Consider the following 22488-nt stretch of genomic DNA (forward strand, 5'->3'; position numbering starts at 1 on the left):
CCTAAATAAAGTAGGGCCTACAACACCACCGCGTAAATAACGTAGGCCCTACAATAACACCGTGTAAATAAAACAGGGCTTGCAATAACACCCCATAAATACTGTAGGTCCTACAAAAACAACTTGTAAACAAAGTCGCTCGTACAATAACGGCATGTAAATAACGTAAGCCCTACAAAACCAACCTGTAAACAAAGTAGGCCCTACAATAACACCGTCTAAATAAGGTAGGCCCTACAATAACAGTGTGTAAATAACGTAGGGCCTACAATAACTGTGTGTAAATAACATAGGGCCTACAATAACAGTGTGTAAATAACGTAGGGCCTACAATAACTGTGTGTAAATAATGTAGGCCCTACAATAACAGTGTGTAAATAACGTAGGGCCTACAATAACTGTGTGTAAATAATGTAGGTCCTACAATAACACTGTAAATAATGTAGGGCCTACAACAACAGCGGGTAAATACAGTCGGTCCCACAATACCCCCTGTAAATAAGGTAGGCCCTACAATAACACCCCGTAAACACAGTAGGGCCTACAACCGCCCACCCCAAGCCCCACCCACCCCCAGCAGAAGACCTCCCCAGCCATCCAAAACCTCAACCGACCTTTTATTGTCCCTTCCCAGTCCCTCCCAGTGCCTCCCAGTGGCCTCCCCAACCCCTCCCAGTCCCTCCCAGTCCCTCCCAGTCCGGGTTATCTCAGGCCCAGTTTCTTCTTCTCCCGCTGCTTCCTGCGCACCACCTCCAGGTTCCGGTCCTTCCACATGCTCTTGCGCAGCTTGATGGGCCGGCTGCCCACGTACTTCCCTGCCCGGGGAGGGGACACGGGTGTCACCGGGGCCACCAAGGGTCATCGGGGGTCATCAGGGGTCATCGGGGGTCATCAAAGGTCACCAAGTGTCCCCAAATGTTGCTCAAGTGGCACCAGGGTCACCACGGTCACCAAGGGTCTCCAAGGTCGCCAATGGCCACCAAGGGTCTCCAAGTGCCACCAAGAGTCATCGGGGGTCATCAAAGGTCACCAAGTGTCCCCAAATGTTGCTCAAGTGGCACCAGGGTCACCAAAGTCACCATGGTCACCAAGGTCACCAATGGTCACCAAGGTCACCAATGGCCACCAAGGGTCACCAAGTGCCACCAAGAGTCATCAGGGAATCATCGGGGTCATTGGGGGTCATCAAAGGTCACCAAGTGTCCCCAAATGTTGCTCAAGTGGCACCAGGGTCACCACGGTCACCAAGGGTCTCCAAGGTCGCCAATGGCCACCAAGGGTCACCAAGTGCCACCAAGAGTCATCGGGGGTCATCAAAGGTCACCAAGTGTCCCCAAATGTTGCTCAAGTGGCACCAGGGTCACTACGGTCTCCAAGGTCACCAATGGCCACCAAGTGCCACCAAGGGTCATCGGGGTCACCAAGTGTCCCCAAATGTTGCTCAAGTGGCACCAGGGTCACCAAGGGCCATCAGGTGCCACCAAGGGCCACCAAGAATCTCCAAGGTCACCAGGGTCACCAAAGGCCATCAAGGGTCATTGGGGGTCACCAAGGGTCATTGGGGGTCACCAAGGGTCCCCATTGTCCCCCCCCGTCTCCAACATCCTCACACCCCCCTGATGTCCCCAAGGTCCTCACATCCCCTTGATGTCCCCAACGTCCCTGTGATGTCCCCAACATCCCCCAATGTCCCCAACGTCCCAAAGATCCCCCCATCCCCGTGATGTCCCCGACACCCGACATCCCCCATGTCCTCAACATCCCCAATGTCCTCCATGTCCCCAAGATCCCCCCCATCCCCGTGATGTCCCCAATGTCCCTGTGATGTCCCCAAGGTCCCCAAGACCCCCGATGTCCCCAAGGTCCCCCTCATCCCCGTGATGTCCCCCATGTCCCCATGATGTCCCCAGCACCCCTGGTGTCCCCCATGTCCCCAATGTTCCCTTGATGTCCCCAAGACCCCCGATGTCCCCAAGGTCCCCCTCATCCCAACGTCCCTGTGATGTCCCCATGATGTCCCCAAGGTCCCCCCAATGTCCCCAACATCCCCGTGATGTCCCCAACACCCCTGATGTCCCCCATGTCCTCAACGTCCCCCCAACGTCCCCAAGGTCCCCGTGATGTCCCCCATGTCCCCAAGATGTCCCCAAGGTCCCTGTGATGTCCCCAAGATCCCCCCGTGACGTCCCCAACGTCCCCCCAACGTCCCTGTGATGTCCCCAATGTCCCCCCGATGTCCCCAAGGTCCCTGTGATGCCCCCCATGTCCCCAAGATGTCCCCCAGGTCCCCCTGAGATGTCCCCAAGGTCCCCCCAACATCCCCAAGGTCCCTGTGATGTCCCCCACATCCCCAAGATGTCCTCAAGGTCCCCCGTGACATCCCCAAGGTCCCCATGTTGTCCCCAACGTCCGCCCAACGTCAACGTCCTCAAGGTCCCCCATCCCTGTGATGTCCCCAAGGTCCCCCCAATGTCCCCAAGGTCCCCCGTGATGTCCCCATGTCCCCAAGATGCCCCCAAGATCCTCCCAACATCCCCAAGGTCCCCATGATGTCCCCAATGTCCGCCCAATGTCCCCAAGGTCCTCATGACGTCCCTGTGTCCCCAAAATGTCCCCAAGGTCCCCCTGTGATGTCCCCATGCCCCCAAGATGTCCCCAAGGTCCCCCCGTGACGTTCCCAAAGTCCCCGTGATGTCCCCAAGGTCCCCAAAGTCCCCCATCCCTGTGATGTCCCCAAGATGTCCCCAAGGTCCCTGTGACGTCCCCAAGGTCCCCCGATGTCCCCCCGTGATATCCCCATGTCCCCAAGATGTCCCCAATGTCCCCCCAAGGTCCCCCGGTGACGTCCTTAAAGTCCCTGTGATGTCCCCAATGTCCCCAAGGTCCCCCGTCCCTGTGAAGTCCCCAACATCCCTGTGATGTCCCCAAGACGTCCCCAACATCCCTGTGATGTCCCCAAGGTCCCCATGATGTCCCCCCGTGATGTCCCCAAGGTCCCTGTGATGTCCCCATGTCCCCAAGATGTCCCCAAGGTCCCTGTGATGTCCCCAAGGTCCCCATGATGTCCCCCCGTGATATCCCCAAGGTCCCTGTGACATCCCCATGTCCCCAAGATGTCCCCAAGGTCCCTGTGATGTCCCCAAGGTCCCCATGATGTCCCCCCGTGATGTCCCCAAGGTCCCTGTGACATCCCCATGTCCCCAAGATGTCCCCAATATCCCCCCAACGTCCCCCGATGTCCCCAACGTCCCCCCTGATGTCCCCAAGGTCCCCCCCATGACGTCCCCAAGGTCCCCCCCCGCGACGTCCCCACCGTTCATCTCCCTCATGGCGCGCACGTAGTCGTTGGGGTCCTTGAAGGAGACGAAGCCGTAGCCCTTGGTCTTCCCCGTCCGCTTGTCCCGGATGACCTTGGCCTTGAGGAAGGAGGGGTAGCGCCCGAAGGCGCGGCCCAGGATGTCGTCGTTCACCTCGTTGCCCAGGTCGCCGCAGAAGATGCGGAAATCGTCTGCGGGGCGGGGCGGGGGGGGGGGAGAGCGAGGTCATTGCGGCGCAGGGAGTGAGGTCATAGCAAAGGGAGTGAGGTCGTTGCGGGGGAGGGGGAGGTTAGAGAGGTGGCCCTGGGGAAGGGGGGGGGGCCCATCCCCCCCCAGTCCCCCTCTGACCCCCCCAGTGCCCCCCCCAGTTCTCCCAGTCCCCCCCTGTGTCCCCCCCAATTGTCCCCAGTGCCCCCCATCCCCCCCCAGTCCCCCCCACTCCCTCCCAGTCCCCCCAGTGCTCCCCAATCCCCCCATCCCCCCCAGTGCCCCCCACTCCCTCCCAGCCCCCAATCCCCCATCCTCCCAGTGCCCCCCAGTCCCTCCCAGTCCCCCCCAGTTCCCCCCATCCCCCCCAGTCCCACCCAGTGCCCCCCACTCCCTCCCAGCCCCCTATCCCCCATCCTCCCAGTGCCCCCCAGTCCCCTCCTAGTCCTTCCCAGTATACCCCAGTCCCTCCCCAGTTCCCCCCATTCCTCCCAGTCCCCCCCACTCCCTTCCAGTCCCCCCCAGTGCTCCCCAATCCCCCCATCCCCCCCAATCCCCCCATCCTCCCATCCCCCCCCAGTCCCCCCAGTCCCCCCCAGTGCCCACCAGCGTCCCACTCCAGCAGACTGGGATCCTCCCAGCTGCTCCCGGCCGCCGTGCGGATGCAGCGCTTCAGCCGCTCGCCCCGCCCCTTCTTCTTGTCCTCCGCCGCTGGCTCCACCCCCACCTGGGCGGGGGCCCCGTCAATCACAGGGACACGCCCTCCCCAAGCCCCACCCCCTTCCCAAGGCTCCGCCCACCCCGACAGGAGCCACCCCCAGCCCTCCCTTCACCTTGCTCAAAGCCCCGCCCCCAGGCGCCACTAGCCACGCCCCCTCCAGAAAGCCACGCCCCCTCCAGAAAACCCCGCCCCCCAAGCTTGAACCCCGCCCCCTGCCCATCCCGGGAAGCCCCGCCCCAAATCACCCTAACCCCGCCCCTCCCACCAAGCCCCGCCCCTCCCACCAAGCCCCGCCCCCTCACCTCAGGCGCCAGAAAGGGCGGCTCGGGGGGGCGTGGCCTCCGGGGGCGGGGCGTGGGCGTGGCCAAGGCGGGCCCTGGGCGGGGCTCAGGGGGGCCGGGCGGGGCCGGGGGCGGTCCCACGGGGAGGCAAGGACCAATCCTGTTCTCCTCGGGGGGCGGAGCCACCCGCGGCGGGGGGGGCTCTTCCTATTTAGGGGTGGGTGGGCGGAGCCATGGTGAGGAGGGGGCGGGGCTAACGCCAGCGAGCCCCTCCCCCTTCGCGGGGGGGAAGGGAAAGGGGGGGAGGTTTTTGGGGGGGGGAGGGGCACAGCCCCCACCTGGGTTTTTTTGGGGGGAGGGGCGGCGTAGACGGTGGGGGCGGCCTGGATGACGCTGGGGTTGATCTTGGGGGGGCCCAAAACGGGGCGGGGCCCGGCCGCCAGCGGGGGTAGGGCGCTCACCGCCGCCCCTCCCCCCACCTGGGGGGGGGAGAGGAAAAAAAAAAATGGGGGGGGAGGGGTTAATTAGTTCGTCAAACCCCTCCCCCCCCCGCAATAACCCACTCCTCCCCCTCCCCCCCGTCGGAGGGTACTTACGGGGGCGGGGGGTCGCAGGGGCCCCCCCAAAGGGGCGGGGGGAGGGCGCTGGAGGGGCGGGGCCAGCAGTAAGGGTGGGGCCGGGGCTCCGCCCAGGGCGGGGCCAACCATGGCACCCGGGGGGGGGCGAAGGGGCAGCGCCCGTGGGCCGGCTGGGGGGAGGGGGAAGGGGGGGGTCAGAGGTCACAGCGGTAACCCCACCCCCACCCCACCCCCCCTCCGTCCTCGGCGTCACCGAGGGCACCCGGGACCCCCCAGGGTCACCCCCCCCCCCACTGTCCCCAAATGTGCCCTCATCCCCCAATGTCCTCGTGTCCCCCCAACGTCCCCGATTTCCCCCCACATCCCCGTGTCCCCCCATGTCCCCGATGTCCCCAATATCCCCATGTCCCCCCAACATCCCCAATTCCCCCCCCAAAGTCCCCACGTCCCCCGTGCTCCCATGTCCCCCAATGTCCCCAATGTCTCCCCACGTCCCTGTGTCCCCCCAATGTTCCTATGTCCCCCCCAATGTCCTTCATGTCCCCCCGATGTCCCCCCAATGTCCCCAACGTCCTCGTGGCCCCCCAACATCCTCATGTCCCCCCGTGTCCCCCCACGTCCCTGCGTCCCCCCCGATGTCCCCCCCCAATATCCCCGTGTCCCCCCCAACGTCCCCGCGTCCCCCCGCGCTGACCGGATCTCTGCAGGACATGGGGGACGAAAGCGGGGCGCAAGATGGGCGGCCTCTGCGGTGACACGGCTGGAAAAGGCGGGGGACACACGCGCACGTGAGAATCTTGGGGACAAACCAGGTGGATTTGGGGACATCAAGGGGGGTGGTGGGGGGGGTGGTGGCACCTACCTGGTCCCACGAACGGCACCGGGGGGGCCACGATGGGGGTGACGACGGTGGCGGCGGCGGCCGCTCGCGCTTCCAGGCTCTGTTGGACCTGTGGGGGGGGGGTGTGTGTGCGTGTGTGAGACGCCTGGCGCGCGTAAGTGACATCACAGCGGCGCCGGGGCGATGTCGCGGGAGGGGGGCGGGGCTCGGGGGAGGAGGAGGAGGGGACGGGGGGAGGGGCATGTCACCTGCTGGTAGGTGTTGGTGGCGATGATGGGGCGCAGGACGGGCGTGACGGGGGGCACGGCCAAAGGCACCGGGTCCCCGGCGGGGGGGGCGGGGGTGGGGGCGCCCAGCACCTCCTGCTCGAACCTGGGGGGGAGGGGAGACGGTGACCCAGTGCCCCCCAGTTCCTCCCAGTTCCTCCCATTCCCCCCCCATTATTTCCCCCCCATGCCCCCCCCGGCCCTGCCCCCTCTAGCCCCGTCCCAGATTGCCACACCCCACTCTAAGCCCCGCCCACTATTGCCATGGAAACCCCGAGCCCCGCCCCTTCTCACTGGCACCTCCTACCAGGCCTCCCGTGTCTCCGCCCCCCATCCCCATGGCAACCCCCAAAGCCCCGCCCCCTTCCACTGCTCCCCACCCCTCCCCAAACCCCGCCCCCCAGAAGCCCCGCCCCCATCCCCATGGCAACCCCAAAGCACCACCCCCTCCATAACCCCTCCCACCAAACCCCAAGCCCCGCCCCATCCCCATGGCAACCCCCAAAGCCCCGCCCCTCCTCCATAACCCCCTCCCCCCCCGCGTTGCCATGGCTCCCAAAAACCCCGCCCCTTCCCCCTCCACGCCCCGCCCCCGCGTTGCCATGGCGCCTCAAGCCCCGCCCCCCCGTCCCCGTCCCCTCACAGCGCCATCTCGGCCTCCATCTCCTTCAGCCGCTCCTCCCCGCTCTTCGCCGTTGCCGGACCGGGCCCCGCCGCCGCCGCCGCCGTAGCTCCATTCCCCGCCGCAGTTCCGTTCCCGGTTCCCGAAGCCGAAGCCCCGGGTCCGCTTGAAACCGGCGGAGCCGCCGCGGTTGGTGCCGCCGCCGCCATTGTTGGTCCTGAAAGGGCGGGGGGGGGGAAGCCGGAGAGTTGAAGCGACTTCCGGCCGCGCTGAGGGACACTTCCGGCGCTCCCTGGTGACGTCACCAAGCGGCGCCGCGCCTCTTTCCCCGCCCCTACCGGAAGTAACGTCACGGGCGGAGGTTTTTTTTTTTAAAAAAAACGAGGGAAAAAGTGAAATCGAGCTCAAAAAAAAAAAGAAAGCTTTATTGAGGGGGAGGGGGAGGGGCCCGGGCGCTTGGGTCACTTCCGGGTGGGGGGAGGGGCGGCTCATCGCTTCAATTCGCTGTAAATATCCCGGCGGGTGCCCTGCAGCTCCTGGGGGGGGGGGTTAGAGGTCAGGGGTCAAAAGGGCAGCCGCACCATATAAGGGCAGGGTTGCCCCGCCCCCTGCTCCTCCTCCTCCCCCCTCCCACCCTTGAACTCACCTGATAGGTCGATTCCGGCTCGGGAGGGCGGGGATTGGCTGCGGCTGGGAGAGGGGGGTGGAGTCAGGGTGAAGGCCCCGCCCACCTGGCCTTAGGCCCCGCCCACTCCCCCTGTGGCTCCACCCCCTCCCTCCCAGGCCCCACCCCCTTCCCTTCTGACCCCGCCCCTCCATTGACCACGCCCCCACAAAAAAGCCCCGCCCACCCTTCTCACCCCGCCCCTCTCCCCCCCTTAGCCCCGCCCACCCATTCAAATCCCGCCCCTTCCTTTACCCCTTTGGCTCCGCCCTGCCAGGCAATAAGCCCCGCCCGCGATGAGCAGCGTCATGATGATGTCAGCGATGACGAGCGCGGCGATTGGTCCGGCGTCTGGCAGGCAGGAGCTGCAGTCTGGGGAGGGGGGGGGGAGGGTCCCTATTGGTCACGTGACACCCACCCCACCCCAGATCACGTGACCCCCCCGTTGTCACGTGACACCCTCCCCCCCCATGGGGTGGGGGAGGGGCCTCACCGATCTCCGCATCCACGAAACCTGCGGGGGGGGGAAAAAAGGGGGGAAAAAGGGTAAAAAAAAGGAAAAAATATAAGGGGGGGGAGGGGTGGGGGGGGAGCGCGCTGCCCCTCCCCCCCATCTGCGTGGGGGAGGGGCCGGGTTTCTCTGCCCTCCCCCCTCCCCCACCCCAGCACTTCCCTTTTTTTGGGTTGGGGTTTTGGTGGGGGAAGGGCAGGAGGGGTCCCTGGGGGTGGGGGGAGGGGCGGGGGGGTTTTAGGGGGTTGGGGGAGGGGTGAAAGGGGGGGGGGTGTCCCTGGGAGTGGGGGATGGGGAGGGGGTCCCTCACCCAGCAGCAGCAGGAAGAGGCCGGTGACCCGGGCGGGGCCCATGGTGACACCCGTGAGTGGGCGGGGCCTGCGTCAATCACAGGGACCCCTCCAAGCCACGCCCCTTCCAAGCCACGCCCTCTCCCGTGAAGCCACGCCTCCTCCAGCCAATTAGCGGGTTTAATTAACCCCCAGGGAGGGGTTTAATTACACACACACGGGGGGGGTTTTAACCCTGAGGGAGGTTAATTAACCCTTGGGGGGTGTTAATTAACCCTGAGGGGTGTTAATTAAGCTTTAAGCCTGTCCAAGGAGCCACGCCCCTTCTAAGCCACGCCCTCTCCAGGAAGCGACACCTCCTCCAGCCAAATCCTGGGGGTTTAATTACTCGTGGAGCCACTTAATTACCCCCTGGGGGGGTTAATTACAGCGAGGGGGGGTTTAATTATATTTAAAGAGCTTAATTACCCCAGGCCCCTCCCCCGTCACTGCGCATGCGCGGCTCCCTCAGAGCCGGCGAGGGGGGCGGAGCTTGGCGGGGCATCACCTCGGCGCTGATTGGTTAGCGGGAGGAAGGGTGGGCGTGGCGAGCGGGAGTGGGCGTGGCGGGCAGGGGGAAGGCGAAGGGCGGCGGGAAGCGGCAGCGGCGCGCGGGGCGCCTCGTGCGTGCGACAGTGACGTGGGGCCCGGCGGGACTGAACCATTTCCGGGTAACGGGGGGGGGGGAGGGGGCGCTGGGACGGACCATTTGTGGGGTTGGGGGGGGATTTGAGGGGGTGGGAGGGTTCATTTATAGGGTGGGGGGGGTCGGGGAGGGTCTTGGGATCCGGGAGGGACCATTTATGCCCCGGGGGGGGGGTGTGGGAGGGTCCATTTCTGCTTCCGGGGGGAGTTTAGTGAGGTGGAAGGGTCCATTTCTGTCGGGGGGGGGGCGGGAGGGACCATTCCGGCCCGTGGGGGGGGTTTAGGGGGGTGGAAGGGTCCATTCCTGCCCGGGGGGGGGGTGGGTGGTTGGAACGGACCATTCCTGCCCGGGGGGGGGTCGTTGGAATGAACCATTCCTGCCCCGGGGGGGGGGGGGGTTGAGGGGTTGGAAGGGTCCATTTCCGGTGGGGGGGGTTGGAACAGACCATTTCTGCTCGGGGGGGGGTTGGAACAGACCATTTCTGCTCGGGGGGGTGGTTAGGAGATTGGGAGGGACCATTTTTGCCGGGGGGGGGTCAGCAGAGACCATTCACAGAGTGGGGGGGGGTTGGAAGAACCATTTCTCCCTGTGGGGGGGGGTGTCAGGAGCATCCATTCCTCTGCAGGGGAGAGAGCGCCTTTTGGGGTGTTCCCCTCCCCCACTAACCCCCTTCCCTCCCCCCCCCCATTATTCCCCCTCCCCCCTTCTTTATTACAGCCATGCCCTCCCCCCGCTGCCTCCGCTGCCCGGCCCCCTCCTCCCTCCGCCGTCCCCGCACGGGCGAAACCCTCTGCCGCCGCTGTTTCGTCGCCGCCTTCGAAGATGAAGCTCACCGCGCCGTCGCCGCCGCCGCCGCCCCCTCCCCCTCCTCTCCCCGCCCCCCTTCCGCCCCGAAAAGCGGCGAAACCGTTGCCGTGGCGGCGTCGGGCGGGAAAGATTCCACCGTCCTGGCGCATCTTTTATCCCGCTTGGACCGTCGCCACGGTTACGGGTACCGCTTGATGCTCTTGGCGGTTGACGAAGGCATCGCCGGGTACCGGGAAGCTTCGTTAAGGGCAGTGCGGCGGGGGAGGGGCGCTCTACCTTTATTGGTCGTTTCCCACCGGGATCTTTTCGGTTGGAGCGTGGACGAGGTGGGGGCGGGGTTGGGGGGCGGCAGCCGTTGTACTTTCTGCGGGGTTTTTCGTCGCCAGGCGTTGGAGAGGGGGGCCAGGGCGTTGGGGGTCGACTGGATCGCTACTGGTGAGGACTGGGGGAGATGGGCGGGGAGGGCGCTGGGAGGTGGTGGGAGGGGACCGGGAGGGGATTGGGAGGGGATGGGAGGCACTGGGAGGGGATCGGGAGGGCACTGGGAGGTGGTGGGAGGGGACTGGGAGGGGATTGGGAGGCACTGGGAGGGGATGGGAGGCACTGGGAGGCACTGGGAGGGGACTGGGAGGCACTGGGAGGGGACTGGGAGGCACTGGGAGGGGATGGGAGGCACTGGGAGGTGGCGGGAGGAAACTGGGAGGCACTGGGAGGGCACTGGGAGGTGATGGGAGGTGGTGGGAGGGGGCTGGGAGGGATTGGGAGGCACTGGGAAGGGATTCGGAGGCACTGGGAGGGAACTGGGAGCCACTGGGAGGTAATAGAATAGGACTGGGAAGGGACTGGGAGCTGATGGAAGGCACTGGGACAGAACTCGGAGGCACTGGGAGAGGACTGGGAAGTGACTGGGAGATACTGGGAGGGGATTGGCGAGAACTGGGAGGCAACAGCAAAGAACTGGGAGGGAACTGGGTGTCGCTGGAGGGCACTGGGAGGTGATGGAAGGGGACTGGGGAGCACTGGGAGGTGACTGGGAGGTGCCGGGAGGTGACTGGGAGGCACTGGGGAGCGATGGCCACCCCCCCCCATGACCCGCGTCCCCTCCCCAGGTCACAACGCCGATGACATCGCTGAGACGGTGCTGATGAACTTCCTGCGCGGGGACGTGGCCCGGCTGCGGCGAGCGGCCACCGAGGCCACCGGGACCCCGGGGACCCCTGCGGGGGCCACCATGGCTCCAGGGGAGGCCACGGAGGCCACCACGAGCCCCGCAGGGACCTCAAAGAGTTCCGGGACCACCGAGAACCCCACGGAGGCCACCAAGAACCCCATGGGGACCACCAAGAACCCTGTGGAGACCACCAGGAGCTCCATGAAGGTCCCTGTGGGCTCCATGACCACCGAGAACCCCATGGAGACCACCAAGAACCCCATGGGGACCACCACGAGCTCCGTGGAGACCACCATGAGCTCCACGAAGGTTTCTGAGGACTCTGTGACCACCACAAGCTTTACGGGGACCACAAAGACCCCCCCAGAGGCTGCCACGAAGCCCATGGAGACCACCACAAGCTCTATGAACATCCCTGGGGGCTCCGTGACCACCAAGAATTTCATGGAGACCAGCGCAAGCCCCATGGAGACCACCACGAAGCCCATGGAGACCACCACGAGCTCCATGAACATCCCCACGGACTCCGTGACCACCAAAAGCTCCACAGCGACCACCAAAAACCCCCCGGAAACCACCACGAGCTCCGTTGAGACCACCAAAAAGATCCCAAAGACCACCGCCCGGCATCCCAAGGCCACCAAAGACCCCGCGGCCAACCAGCAGGTCCCAGTGGCCACCCCGTGGCCAGCCGTGCCCCGTTGCAAGCCCTTGAGACACGCCTACGAGAAGGAAATCGTCCTCTACGCCTACTTCGAAGGGTTGGACTACGTCAGCACCGAGTGCGTCTACGCCCCCCACGCCTACCGTGGCCACGCGCGGAACCTTCTCAAAGACTTGGAAGCCACCAGGCCCAGTACGGTGGCCGCTTTGGGTCATTCGGGTCGACGGCTAGCGGTGGCTACCGAGGTGGCCACCAAAACGTTGGGGGCGTGTGGACGTTGCGGCTTCGCCGCGAGTCAACCGCTCTGCAAGGCGTGTGTCCTCCTGGCTTCACTCGAGCGTGGGCTACCTCGGTTGGGGTTGGGCAAGCGGTCGCTGGAGTTGGCTAGCGGTAGCGGCGGCTACCGGGATGACGGTGGTGAAGGTGGTGGTCACGGAGATGATGGCCGTGGGGTTGGTGGCCAACGGGATGATGGTCATGGGGTTGGTGGCCGTGGAGATGGTGGCCACGGGGTTGGTGGCTACTGGGATGGTGGTCATGGGGTTGGTGGCCATGGAGATGGTGGCCAATGGGATGATGGTCATGGGGTTGGTAGCCATGGAGGTGATGGCCATGGAGATAGTGGCCAACGGGATGATAGTCATGGGGTTGGTGGCCACAGAGATGATGGCCATGGAGTTGGTGGCCAACAGGACGATGGTCATGGAGTTGGTGGCTGTGGGGCTGGTGGCTGTGGACTTGGTGGCCAACTGGACGATGGTCATGGAGATGGTGGCCGTGGGGATGGTGACCATGGGGGTTGTTGTCATGGGGCTGGTGGCCACGGGGTTTGTAGCTACAGGGTTGGTGGCCACGGGGCTGGTGGCCACGAGGGGACATTGGAGCTCGGGGAGGACGTTGGTGGCGGGACACGTCATCATGGCGAGTTGGGACAGAGAAAAACCATCCCCAGGGATGGTCACTGTTGGGCTAGTAGATGTTGTGGTGGTGGCCACGGGGTTGGTGGCCACCGGGGGACACGGGGGCCGGGGCAGGCCGGGCTTGGTGGCCCACGTAGCTATGGGGCAAGTGACCACGGGGAGGTGGAGCCGGGAGCAGAGGCTCCTCCAGTTGGTGGCCACGGGGCTAGTGACCACCAAAGTGATGACCAGGAGGTTGGTGACCACCAAAGCGGTGGCCCCACGAACCCAGGGCACGTTTTGGGGGGTCGTTACGGAGACGTGGGGCGGGAGGGGGTGGAGGTGGAGGTGGTGGGCGCGGGGGGGCAGACGGTGCGACAGCGGGTGTTGGGGTTCGGTCGGGTTCGGGGGGCCCTCAACATCTGGGACTTCTAGGGGGGAGGGGGAGGTTTGGGGGGGTTCTGAGGGGATTTTGGGGGGTTCTGAGGGGATTTGGGGGGTTCTGAGGGGATTTTGGGGGTTTCTGAGGAGATTTTGGGGGTTCTGAGAGGATTTTGGGGGGTCCTGAGGGGATTTGGGGGGGTTCTGAGGAGATTTGGGGGGTCCTGAGAGGATTTTTGGGGGTCCTGAGGGGATTTTGGGGGGTTCTGAGATTTGAGGGGTTCTGAGAGGAATTTGGGGGGTTCTGAGGGGACTTGGGGGGTTCTGAGAAGATTTTAGGAGGTCCTGAGAGGATTTGGGGGGGTTTCTGAGGAGATTTGGGGGGTTCTGAGAGGATTTTAGGGGGTTCTGAGAGGATTTTAGGGGGTTCTGAGGGGATTTTGGGGGTTTCTGAGAGGATTTTGGGGGGTTTCTGAGGGGATTTGGGGGGTTCTGAGGAGATTTGGGGGGTCCTGAGAGGATTTTTGGGGGGTCCTGGGGTGATTTTGGGGGGCCCCGGGGGTTTTTGGGGGGCCCCGGGGCAGACGGGGGCTATAGGACCCTGGGGGGAGTGGGCGGGGCTTTGAGGCCGGGGGCGGGGCTTGGGGAGGGGGTGGGGTTAGCGTGTGGTCCCGCCCCGGAGGCGCCAATGAGTTGTGGCTTGGGGGCGTGGCTATGTAAATGAGGCGAACAGAGGGCAAATAAAAAGGCGTCTCTACGCTGTTATGTAAATGAGGGGCGGCTGTGGGCGGGGCTTACGCAAAAGGCGCCGCGATCAAGCCGCGTTATGCAAATGAGGCCGCTCCCTGAGGGGGCGTGGCCACGCAAACCAAAGAGGCGCTGGCAAACAGGCGCGGGGGGCGGGGTTATGCAAATGAGACGCCGGCGTGGGGCGCGGCTATGCGAATGCGGGAAGCGCGCGGGCGGGGCGCGCTATGCAAATGAGCAGGCCGCGAGCCCGGAGGGGGCGGGGCTCGCTATGCAAAGGAAGCGGTCGGTTGGGCGCGCGCGGGGGGGCGGGCCACGCCCCTTCCGGCTGACGCCACTTCCGGCGCGCGGCGGGAAGGAAGATGTCGGGGCTGAGGCTGGAGCTGGGTCCGGCCAAGGAGCCGCTGGGGCTGGTGCGGGGCCTGCAGTGGGTGCGTGTGCTGGGGGCACTGGGAGGGACTGGTAGATACTGGGAGGGCACTGGGGGGGGCACTGGGGGATACTGGGAGGGGGCTGGGGGGTGCTGGGATGGGACTGGGAGGGCACTGGGAGGGACTGGGATGGGACTGGGAGGGCACTGGGAGGGACTGGGATATACTGGGATGGGACTGGGAGGGGGCTGGGGGGTGCTGGGGTATACTGGGAGGGCACTGGGAGGGACTGGGAGGGCACTGGGAGGTGGTGGGAGGGCACTGGGAGGGACTGGGATATAGTGGGATGGGACTGGGATATACTGGGAGGGCGCTGGGAGAGGCTGGGATATACTGGGAGGGCACTGGGAGGGACTGGGATATAGTGGGATGGTACTGGGATATACTGGGAGGGCACTGGGAGGGACTGGGAACTTTCCTGAGATTTTGGGTTTAATTACATTTTAATTTTTATGACCAAAAAAAGTTGGAAATGTAAACCGAGAAGGGAATGAATTAACTGGAATGGAATTAAAACCAAACTGGAGAGAAATTTGAAGATTAAAAAAAAACAAATTCAAAAGATTAAATGTGAAAAATGAGAAACGAATAAGAAATAAGTAAATAAAAGATAAATAAGAAATTAAAAAATAAGTAAATTTTAAGAATTATTAATTTCAGTGGAAGATTAAAATCAAAAGTTAAATTGGTAACAAAAATTAAAATTCATTTCAATTTCTCAGAAAATAAATTAATTCCCCGATGGCTCAAATTGGGCGTTAACGGCTTGTCCAAACTCCCCATTTCTGGCTCTTTTTTCCCTAATAATTCTATTTTTTTAAAAATTTTAAATTGTTTTGGGCAATTTTGGGGGGTCAAAATTTATTCCCCCCCCCCAGCAGTTAAATTTGAAAACTGAACTTTAAATCCTCAATTGCGAAATGAAAATTGAAAACCTCCAAGCTTTTTCTAATTTTTTTTCCCTTCAATAATTCAAATTTTTGGGTTTTCTTTTTTTGCAAATAAATTTTTTTGGGGTGTGTGTGAAAATTCCTTCCCCTCCCCGTAGCAATTTAGATTTGAAAAATTAAATTTAGATCTTATATTTAAAAATGAAAATTAACTTTTCTAATTCTTTTTCAGTAATTCAGATTTTTGGGGGATTTTGGTGAATAAATTTTTTGGGGATGAAAATTCTTTTTTTTTCCCCACAGCAATCTGATTTGAAAATTGAAAACCTCAATTTGAAAATTAATTTTTTTTTAAAAAAACCTTTTCCAGTTCTTTTTTCCTTTAGTAATTCAAATTTTTTGAGTTTATTTTTGTGAAATAAATTTCTTGCAGAGTAAAAATTGTTTTCTCTCTTGTCTTTAGATTTAACATATTAAACAAGAAAAAATTTAAAAATAGTTTTTAACTTTTTTCTTCTATATAATTTTTTTGTTTGTTTTTTGGTGAATAATATTTTTTGTAGTGGAAATTAATTTTTTTCTCTAGCATTTTAATTTTAAAAATTTAAAAGTAAAGTCTGAGTTTAAAAATTAAATTTCAAAAAAACTTTTTTTTTGTTAATTTCTTTTAATCAATTTGTTTTCCTTTTTTAATTTATTTTTTTGGGGGTGAAAAATCTCTCCCTGCCTAGCATTTTAATTTGAATATTTAAGTTTAAAATCTTAATTTAAAAAAAAAAAAAAGGGGTTTTTTGCATGCCAATAATTTAAATTTTGGGTGAGTAAATTTTTTGTGGGGTGATTCCCCCCCGCCCCTAGTATTTTAAGTTTAAAATGTATATAAAGCTATATAAAAGTAGAGATTTAAATGTTTTAAAATATTTAAAAATAAAAATTAGGGTTTTTTTGGCTTTCGTTCAACAATTGAAATTTTGAGGTTTTTTTATGAAATAAGTTTTTGGGAGGAGAAAATTCTTTTTTTGTAGTAGCTTAATTTGAAAAATGAAACTTTAAACCTTAGTTTTTAAAATAAAAATTTAGAACTTTTTTTTTTGTTTCTTTTTTCTCTCAATAATCCAAATTTTGGGGTGAATAATTATTTTTTGAGGTAACTTTTTTTTTTCCTCCCATTTTTTGGGTAGTTTTTCTCCATTTTTGCTTTCGCCACCTGTGGGGGTTACAGCGGCACCGTCACCTTCTTGATCGGTTGCGATGGCCAACCCAACGTCACCGTCACCGCCCCTTTCTCCTACCCCTTCCGGTGAGACCCCCTTTTCATTCTTAATTCTGATTGGCTGGCAGGAGGGTTGGGCGGTGGCGATGGGGCGGAGCCTCAGGGGCAGCCTCGATGGATCTGATTGGCGGCAAGTGGCTATAGGAAGGTGGGGAGTGGTGGAAATGTGGCGAGTGGGAGGAGCTATCTGGTTGGCCAATCAGATCTTCTGAGGGATGGTGGGGGCGGAGCTAGAGGGACCAATGGGATCTCTTGAAGTTCTGAGTGGGAGGAGATGAGGCGGTGATGGTCAATTGGGGTCGTACGGCTGGCCAATCAGCAGTTGCGGGAGGTGGCTGGTGGAAAATGGAGGTCTTGGGAGATGGGTGAAGGTCCAAGAAGGTCAAGAAGGTCCCTCAAAGGTGGACGAGGAAGAGGAGAAGCAGCAGTTGGGTTTGAGAGCTGTATGGTTGGCCAACGAGAAGCTGTAGGACATGAGTGATGGACAACAGAGGTCTGGGAAGGGTTGGGAGATGGTTGAAGGTCCAAGAAGGTTTCTCAAAGGTGGACAAGGAAGAGGAGAAGCAGCAGTTGGCTTTAAGAGCTGTACAATTGGCCAATGAGAAGGTGTAGGACATGAGTGATGGACAACAGAGATCTGGGAAGGGTTGGGAGATGGATGAAGGTCCAAGAAGGTCCCTTAAAGGTGGACGGGGAGGAGAAGAGAAGCAGCAGTTGGGTGCAAGAGCCGTATGGTGACCCACCCTTATCTGTAGGACATGGATGGTGGACAACGGAGGTCTAGAAAGCCTTGGGAGACGGTTGAAGGTCCAAGAAGGTCCCTCAAAGGTGGACAAGGAAGAGGAGGGAGCCAGTAGTTGGGTTTGGGAGCCATACAGTCGGTCAACCAGCAGCTGTAGGATGTGGTTGATGGAGACTGGGGATCTGGGGAGGGTTTGGAGGCGGCTGAAGGTCCAAGAAGGTCCCTCAAAGGTGGACAGGCAACAGGTGAAGGTCTGGGAAGGGTTTGGAGGCGTTTGAGGGTTCAGGAGAGGACCAGAAAGTCTTTCAACTGTGGAGAGGGAGGAGAAGAGAAGAGGCAGTTGGGTGTGAGAGCCATACGGCGGCCAACCACCATCTGTAGGACACGCTTGAAAGAGAAGGAAAGATCTGGGAAGGGTTTGGGGACTTTGAGGACACCCCCTCCCACCTCGGTCACCACCCCGGTTGTCCCCCAGGTTGAACCAAGCCACCTTCACGCCCTCGTTGACCAAGCTGTGCAACAAAACATGGCAGTCGGACGTCCACCTGGTTGGCGATTTTTCTTCTTCGGCTCAGTTCTTCGTCACGGTGGCTGTCTTCGCCTTCCTCTACAGCATGGCCGCCCTCGCCCTCTACTTGGGTTATCTCCACCTCTACCGTGGGGCTGGTGGGAAGCTGCCCTTGGTGGTGAGTCCACGGTGATCTTCTCCCCAAGCCCGCGGTGGTCTTCCCCATCCATCCATCCATCTCCTGCCCCACCATTGGGTGAAGACCACTCAGTTGACCAATGCTTCCCAATAACGGTTTCCACCTTCTCTATGGTGGCCCTCCATTGCTTGGACTACAACTCCCATGAGGCTTTGGGCTTTCCTCACTCTCTTGTGAGGCATCATGGGAGTTGTAGTCATGATGGGGTGGGGTGGGGACATTTTGGGGGGATTTGGGGACATTTTGAGGGAGTTTGGGGAGATTTTGGGGGGGTCATTAACCCTCCTCTGAACTTCTCTCCTGCTGCTGCCATGGACAGGACACGGGGTAAGTGCCCCACCCCCTTTTTTTTGGGGGGGGGGGGTGTCTTAGCCCCACCCCGAGTCACCGATAACCCGTTTTTCTCCCCCAAAAAAGTAGAGGGCAAATTTTGGGGGACATGGGGGACATGGGGAACAGCTTGGGACCTGGGTGTGAGAATTGGGGTCCCCATCTCCTGGTATGGAGAAAGTGGGGTAGTGGGGGGTCTTCTCCAACCCCCAGAGTTTGAGGTGCCCCCCCAGGTCTGTGACACTTGAGGATGATCGTGGTGGACCTCTCCAACCCCCAGATTTTGGGGTCCACCACGATTGTCCTCTCCAACCCCCAGGTTTTGGGGTGCCCCCCAGGTCCGTGGCACTTGAGATCTACCACGATTGTCCTCTCTAACCCCCAGGTTTTAGGGTGCTCCCCCAGATTTTGAGGTGCCCTCCCGGTCCGTGGCACTTGAGGTCCACCACTATTCTGCTCTCCAACCCCCAGATTTTGGGGTGCCCCCCAGGTCCATGGCACTTGAGGTCCACCACAATTCTGCTCTCCAACCCCCAGATTTTGGGGTGCCCCCCAGGTCCGTGGCACTTGAGGTCCGCCACGATTGTCCTCTCCAACCCCCAGGTTTTGGGGTGGTCTCCAGGTCCGTGGGACTTGGGATCCACCATGATTCTCCTCTCTAACCCCCAGATTTTGGGGTCCACCATGATTGTCTTCTCCAATCCTCAGATTTTGTGGTGCCCCCCAGATCCGTGACACTTGGGGTCCACCACAATTGTCCTCTCCAACCCCTAGATCTTGAGGTGCCACCAAAGTCCCAACCCAACCACGCTGTGTGTCCCCCCCAGCCCCTCCTCTCATTTTTGGGGTCCCCCTAACCCTGATATCGTGTTCACCCCCAGGATTTCTTGGCCACCGTGGCCTTCTCCTTCCTGTGGCTGGTGAGCTCCTCGGCGTGGGCCAAGGCCCTCACGGATGTGAAGGTGTCGACAACGGCCCCCATGCCTGACTGCCAACACCCCGTCGCCTGTTTTCCCGCGGGTGTCACCCCCATGGGGTCCCTCAACGTTTCTGTGGTGGGTCCCCAGGGTGACGTTGGATGGGGGGAAACTGAGGCAGAGTTGGAGGTCTCAAGGATGGTTGAGGAACCTCTTGAAGAAACCTCAAGGTTCAATGTGGACCACGGGGATGGGCGTTGGGAGGAGGATGAGTGGGGAAACTGAAGCAGGGTTGGGGTTCTTGAGGGTGCTTGAGGAACCTCTTGAGGAAACATCAAGGTTCACTGTGGACCACGGGGATTGACACTGGGAGGAGGATGAGCGGGGAAACTGAGGCAGAGTTGGGGGCACTTCGTGGTGGTTGAGGAACCTCTTGAAGAAACATCGAGGTTCAGTGTGGAACACAGGGATGGGCGTTTGGTGGAGGCTGAGTGGGGAAACTGAGGTAGAGTTGAGGTTCTTGAGGGTGGTTAAGCTTGAGGAACCTCTTGAAGAAACATCAAGGTGGGGTTTGGCGACATGGGGGAAACTGAGGCACGGCTGGGGACACTGATTTGATATTTTCCATCTCATCTACCAGGTCTTTGGTTTCCTCAACTTGGTGCTCTGGGTTGGAAGCTCTTGGTTTGTCTACAAGGAGACCAACTTCCACCGCCCGGCTGCGCCGCCCCCCGCCGTCACCCCCACCGCCGTGCCGGCCGCCATGTAACCCCGCCCCCCCCGTCCCGCTCCCCCGGCGCGCTTCTACGGCGCGTGTCACTTCCTTCTTCCCAACCTCATCCTCACCACGTGGTTGTCACCAGCGCCGGCTTGAGTCCTTCTCCAGGGAGATGCCACCAGATTTTTTTTTTTTTTTGGTTCTTTGGGTGGTTTTTGGGTGTTTTATTTCGGTATTGCTAAATTTGGTGTGTTTTGGGGCAATTTGGGTGGGTTTTGTTTTTTTTTTTTTTTTAAAAAGCTTATTTTATTGCCGGAAGGGACGCGTGCTACCCGGTGGGAGGCGCCGGTGAGGCCACCTGAAGAAGAAGGTCAGAGCGTTCTTCAGGGCGGGGTGGGTGCGGTCCAACTGCGACCGCCGCGTGGGTTGGGTGTTGGGCGGTGGCCCGCCGACGCCGCGGCGTCCACCCCACGGCACGGGCATGGCTGGGCGGCGTTGGTTTGGTGTCTTCCGGTTGGCCCCAGGCACGGATCAACCGTGGTTGGAGCAGGGTGAGGTGGGTACGTGGGAGATGATGTCAGAGCGATCTTGACTTCGCTTGGGTCCTTCTTCGAGCTCTTGAAGTGCGTAGGGATTGGTCAAGTCGGTCTTGACTTGGTTTGAGTGTCGGTTGGGATTGGTCGTGTCTTACTGTCTTCTGGTAGAACTCCGTTGATCGTTGGTGGTTGGTTGGTGGTGTGGACCTGGGGTTGGTCATCAGTGCTGGGATTGGATGAGGCCTTGATTGGCCCATTGGTTTGAGTAGGGATTGGGCAAGTTGATCTTGGACTCGGGTTGATCTAGACCAGCTTCGGGTTGGTCTCGTCTCATTGGCTCGTTGTAGATCTCGGTTGACCTTTGGTGGTTGCTTGATCCAGACCTGGGATTGGTCATCACTAGCGGGGTTGGACCAAACCTGGATTGGCCAAGATCTGAGTTGAGTTGGTCAAGAGCAGGGTTGACCGTTAGTACCTGACCGGATCCAGATCTAGAGATGACTGTTGGTGGTTGGCTCGGAGCAGATCTGGACTGGCCTCTTCCGATTGGTCCAGTCCAAAGCCCATTTGGTTCTTACTGGTTGCTTTGATCAAGACACTGATTGGTTGTTCGGTGGTTGAGTTGGTTTTGGCTTTGGTTGGGTTCTTCCAAGCCTGGTTGGGTCATGGTGGTTGGCTCAGCCCAGACCTTGGTCTCTTCCTGTTGGCTCCTTCAAGACCAGGATTGACCATCAGGTTGCACCAAGGTTGGGTTGGCATCTTCCCAGTTGGGTGGGTCAAGGCCTGGTTGGGCCATCGTGGTTGGCTCAGACAAGGTTGCCAGACCCAACTTGGCTTTCTCTGATTGGTCTATTTCTGACCTACGTTAATCATTGATGGTTGAGTAGATGGAGACCTACCGGTGGCTTGGTTGCTCCGGACTTACCTTGGCCTCTTCCAGTTGAGTCCTCCTCAACACACGTTGACCACCGACGGTCATCTTCATCCACACTTACTCCAGGTTGAGTTACCCTCAACCTCTTCTTCCTCTCAGGGCTCCACCCATGGGTGTCATGACACCCTTAGCACCCTCTACCCGGGTCAACCAAACACTACAGTCCCCACCACCCTCCTCTTCCTCAGCTTCTTCATCTTCTCGGTGGGTAGAGTTCAGGTGACCGAAGTTCAAGGTCATCTCCACTGGCTTCTCCCCACCCATCCCCAATTTCTTGCTCTTATGGGAATGGCCCCGCCCCCAAAACTCCACCTCTTCTCCAGGATAGGACGGGGGGTGTCTCTTGTCCCGCCCTCCTGCCCCACCCCCTTTTCTGCAACTGCCTCAATAAAGAGATTATTGTAGAACCCCAAGAATCCATATCTGGGGAGGGGGGGGTTGAGCTCCAAGGCCACCCCACCCCTGATTGGGACCTCTTTGGGGTGGCCGGAAGAGTTTGGAGGGGTCTGGTGGGGTGGGATGGGATGTAGAGATGGACTCGAGGTTGGTTTTGCTCCTACTTTATTGTTCCTACCCCTAAATCTGTGTCCCCTCCGTGATCTCAGGTCCATGTTTGTGTCCCCGTGTCTATGTCCTCTAGATGTGGTGGCCCAGATCCGTGTCCCTAGTTGTCATCAGTGGTGGCCCAGATCCGTGTCCCTGGTTGTGGTCCGTGGTGGCCCAGATCCGTGTCCTCAAGTCCTCAGCTGTGGTCCGTAGTGGTCCGAGTCTGTGTCCGTGGTGGCCCAGAGTCATCTCCATGGCTGTGGTCTTTGGTGGCCCAGATCTGTGTTCCCATGTCCCTGGCTGACTGTGGTGGCCTGGATCTGTGTCCAGAACTGTGGTCCATGGTGGTTCAGATTTGTGTCCCTAGTTTCCATCTGTGGAGGTCTGGATCCATGTCTCCATGTCCCTAGTCGTAGTCCATGGTGGCCCAGATCTGTGGTCTGTGGTGGCCCAGATTCATGGACCACGGTGGCCCAGATCTATGTCTTTATGTCCCTAGTCATAGTCCGTGGTGGCCAGGATCCATAGTCCATGATGGCCCAGATTCATGGTCCACGGTGGCCTGGATCCATGTCTTTATGTCCCTAGTCATAGTCCGTGGTGGCCCAGATCCGTGGACCATGGTGGCCCAGATCTGTGTCTTTATGTCCATAGTCATAGTCCGTGGTGGCCCAGATCCGTGGACCATGGTGGCCCAGATCCATATCTTTATGTCCCTAGTCATAGTCCGTGGTGGCCCAGATCCGTGTCCCTGTGTCCCTCCTCATGGTCTTTGGTGGCCCAACTTGAACTTCACCAGGTCCTAGTTGCGG

The 22488-nt window shown here is 59.5% G+C and overlaps 4 protein-coding genes and 1 long non-coding RNA gene across 6 annotated transcripts; 3 read left to right on the forward strand and 2 right to left on the reverse strand.

The window, feature by feature from the left end:
* Window positions 1-677: 677 nt before the first annotated feature.
* RBM42 (RNA binding motif protein 42) lies at window positions 678-7101 on the reverse strand. 2 transcript variants are annotated; one of them, XM_054805045.1, is made up of 10 exons: window positions 6855-7101; window positions 6194-6317; window positions 5967-6054; window positions 5799-5864; window positions 5123-5274; window positions 4865-5005; window positions 4548-4733; window positions 4131-4251; window positions 3339-3508; window positions 678-815 (listed from the first exon to the last, which is right to left on the reverse strand). In XM_054805045.1, exons 1-10 carry the CDS (start codon window positions 7040-7042, stop codon window positions 708-710), a joined length of 1344 nt encoding a protein of 447 aa, XP_054661020.1. In that variant the 5' UTR covers window positions 7043-7101; the 3' UTR covers window positions 678-707. The 2 variants fall into 2 exon arrangements, with proteins under 2 accessions (XP_054661020.1, XP_054661019.1); XM_054805044.1 differs by having other exon boundaries at window positions 3314-3508; window positions 6855-7092.
* LOC129197061 (uncharacterized) lies at window positions 740-1426 on the forward strand. Its single transcript, XR_008574253.1, has 3 exons — window positions 740-877; window positions 1026-1092; window positions 1260-1426. It is a non-coding gene; the product is annotated as an uncharacterized LOC129197061 (long non-coding RNA).
* A 167-nt stretch (window positions 7102-7268) lies between the features above and the next one.
* TYROBP (transmembrane immune signaling adaptor TYROBP) lies at window positions 7269-8456 on the reverse strand. The gene is made up of 5 exons (XM_054805046.1): window positions 8319-8456; window positions 7991-8011; window positions 7753-7869; window positions 7480-7523; window positions 7269-7369 (listed from the first exon to the last, which is right to left on the reverse strand). The coding sequence occupies exons 1-5, from the start codon at window positions 8359-8361 to the stop codon at window positions 7322-7324; spliced, it is 273 nt and encodes a 90-aa protein (XP_054661021.1). The 5' UTR covers window positions 8362-8456; the 3' UTR covers window positions 7269-7321.
* Window positions 8457-8865: 409 nt separating this feature from the next.
* On the forward strand, window positions 8866-12959 carry LOC129196830 (uncharacterized). Its single transcript, XM_054804801.1, has 3 exons — window positions 8866-9008; window positions 9701-10225; window positions 10900-12959. The coding sequence occupies exons 2-3, from the start codon at window positions 9703-9705 to the stop codon at window positions 12957-12959; spliced, it is 2583 nt and encodes an 860-aa protein (XP_054660776.1). The 5' UTR covers window positions 8866-9008; window positions 9701-9702.
* Window positions 12960-13940: 981 nt separating this feature from the next.
* On the forward strand, window positions 13941-21537 carry LOC129196995 (synaptophysin-like protein 1). Its single transcript, XM_054804961.1, has 5 exons — window positions 13941-14083; window positions 16155-16273; window positions 17464-17674; window positions 18907-19080; window positions 19583-21537. Exons 1-5 carry the CDS (start codon window positions 14015-14017, stop codon window positions 19709-19711), a joined length of 702 nt encoding a protein of 233 aa, XP_054660936.1. The 5' UTR covers window positions 13941-14014; the 3' UTR covers window positions 19712-21537.
* The last annotated feature ends 951 nt before the right edge of the window (window positions 21538-22488 follow it).

This window comes from Grus americana, chromosome 27 (assembly GCF_028858705.1).
Source record: "Grus americana isolate bGruAme1 chromosome 27, bGruAme1.mat, whole genome shotgun sequence".
Lineage (NCBI taxonomy): Eukaryota > Metazoa > Chordata > Aves > Gruiformes > Gruidae > Grus > Grus americana.

Excerpts from the sequence above, each read along its gene's own strand:
- RBM42 (XM_054805044.1), bottom strand. The coding sequence starts at position 7,042 with ATGGCGGCGGCGGCACCAACCGCGGCGGCTCCGCCGGTTTCAAGCGGA. Across the intron at positions 3,509-4,130 it reads TCTGCTGGAGTGGGACGCTG|ACGATTTCCGCATCTTCTGC; the intron begins GTGGGCACTGGG and ends CCCGCCCCGCAG. Across the intron at positions 816-3,313 it reads CGCCATGAGGGAGATGAACG|GGAAGTACGTGGGCAGCCGG; the intron begins GTGGGGACGTCG and ends CTCCCCGGGCAG.
- TYROBP (XM_054805046.1), bottom strand. The coding sequence starts at position 8,361 with ATGGGCCCCGCCCGGGTCACCGGCCTCTTCCTGCTGCTGCTGG. Across the intron at positions 7,870-7,990 it reads TTTCGTGGATGCGGAGATCG|ACTGCAGCTCCTGCCTGCCA; the intron begins GTGAGGCCCCTC and ends CCCCCTCCCCAG. Across the intron at positions 7,524-7,752 it reads GGCAGGGCGGAGCCAAAGGG|CCGCAGCCAATCCCCGCCCT; the intron begins GTAAAGGAAGGG and ends CCCCTCTCCCAG.
- LOC129196830 (XM_054804801.1), top strand. The coding sequence starts at position 9,703 with ATGCCCTCCCCCCGCTGCCTCCGCTGCCCGGCCCCCTCCTCCCTCCGC. Across the intron at positions 10,226-10,899 it reads GGTCGACTGGATCGCTACTG|GTCACAACGCCGATGACATC; the intron begins GTGAGGACTGGG and ends TCCCCTCCCCAG.
- LOC129196995 (XM_054804961.1), top strand. The coding sequence starts at position 14,015 with ATGTCGGGGCTGAGGCTGGAGCTGGGTCCGGCCAAGGAGCCGCTGGGG. Across the intron at positions 14,084-16,154 it reads TGGTGCGGGGCCTGCAGTGG|TTTTTCTCCATTTTTGCTTT; the intron begins GTGCGTGTGCTG and ends TTTTTTGGGTAG. Across the intron at positions 17,675-18,906 it reads GTGGGAAGCTGCCCTTGGTG|GATTTCTTGGCCACCGTGGC; the intron begins GTGAGTCCACGG and ends GTTCACCCCCAG.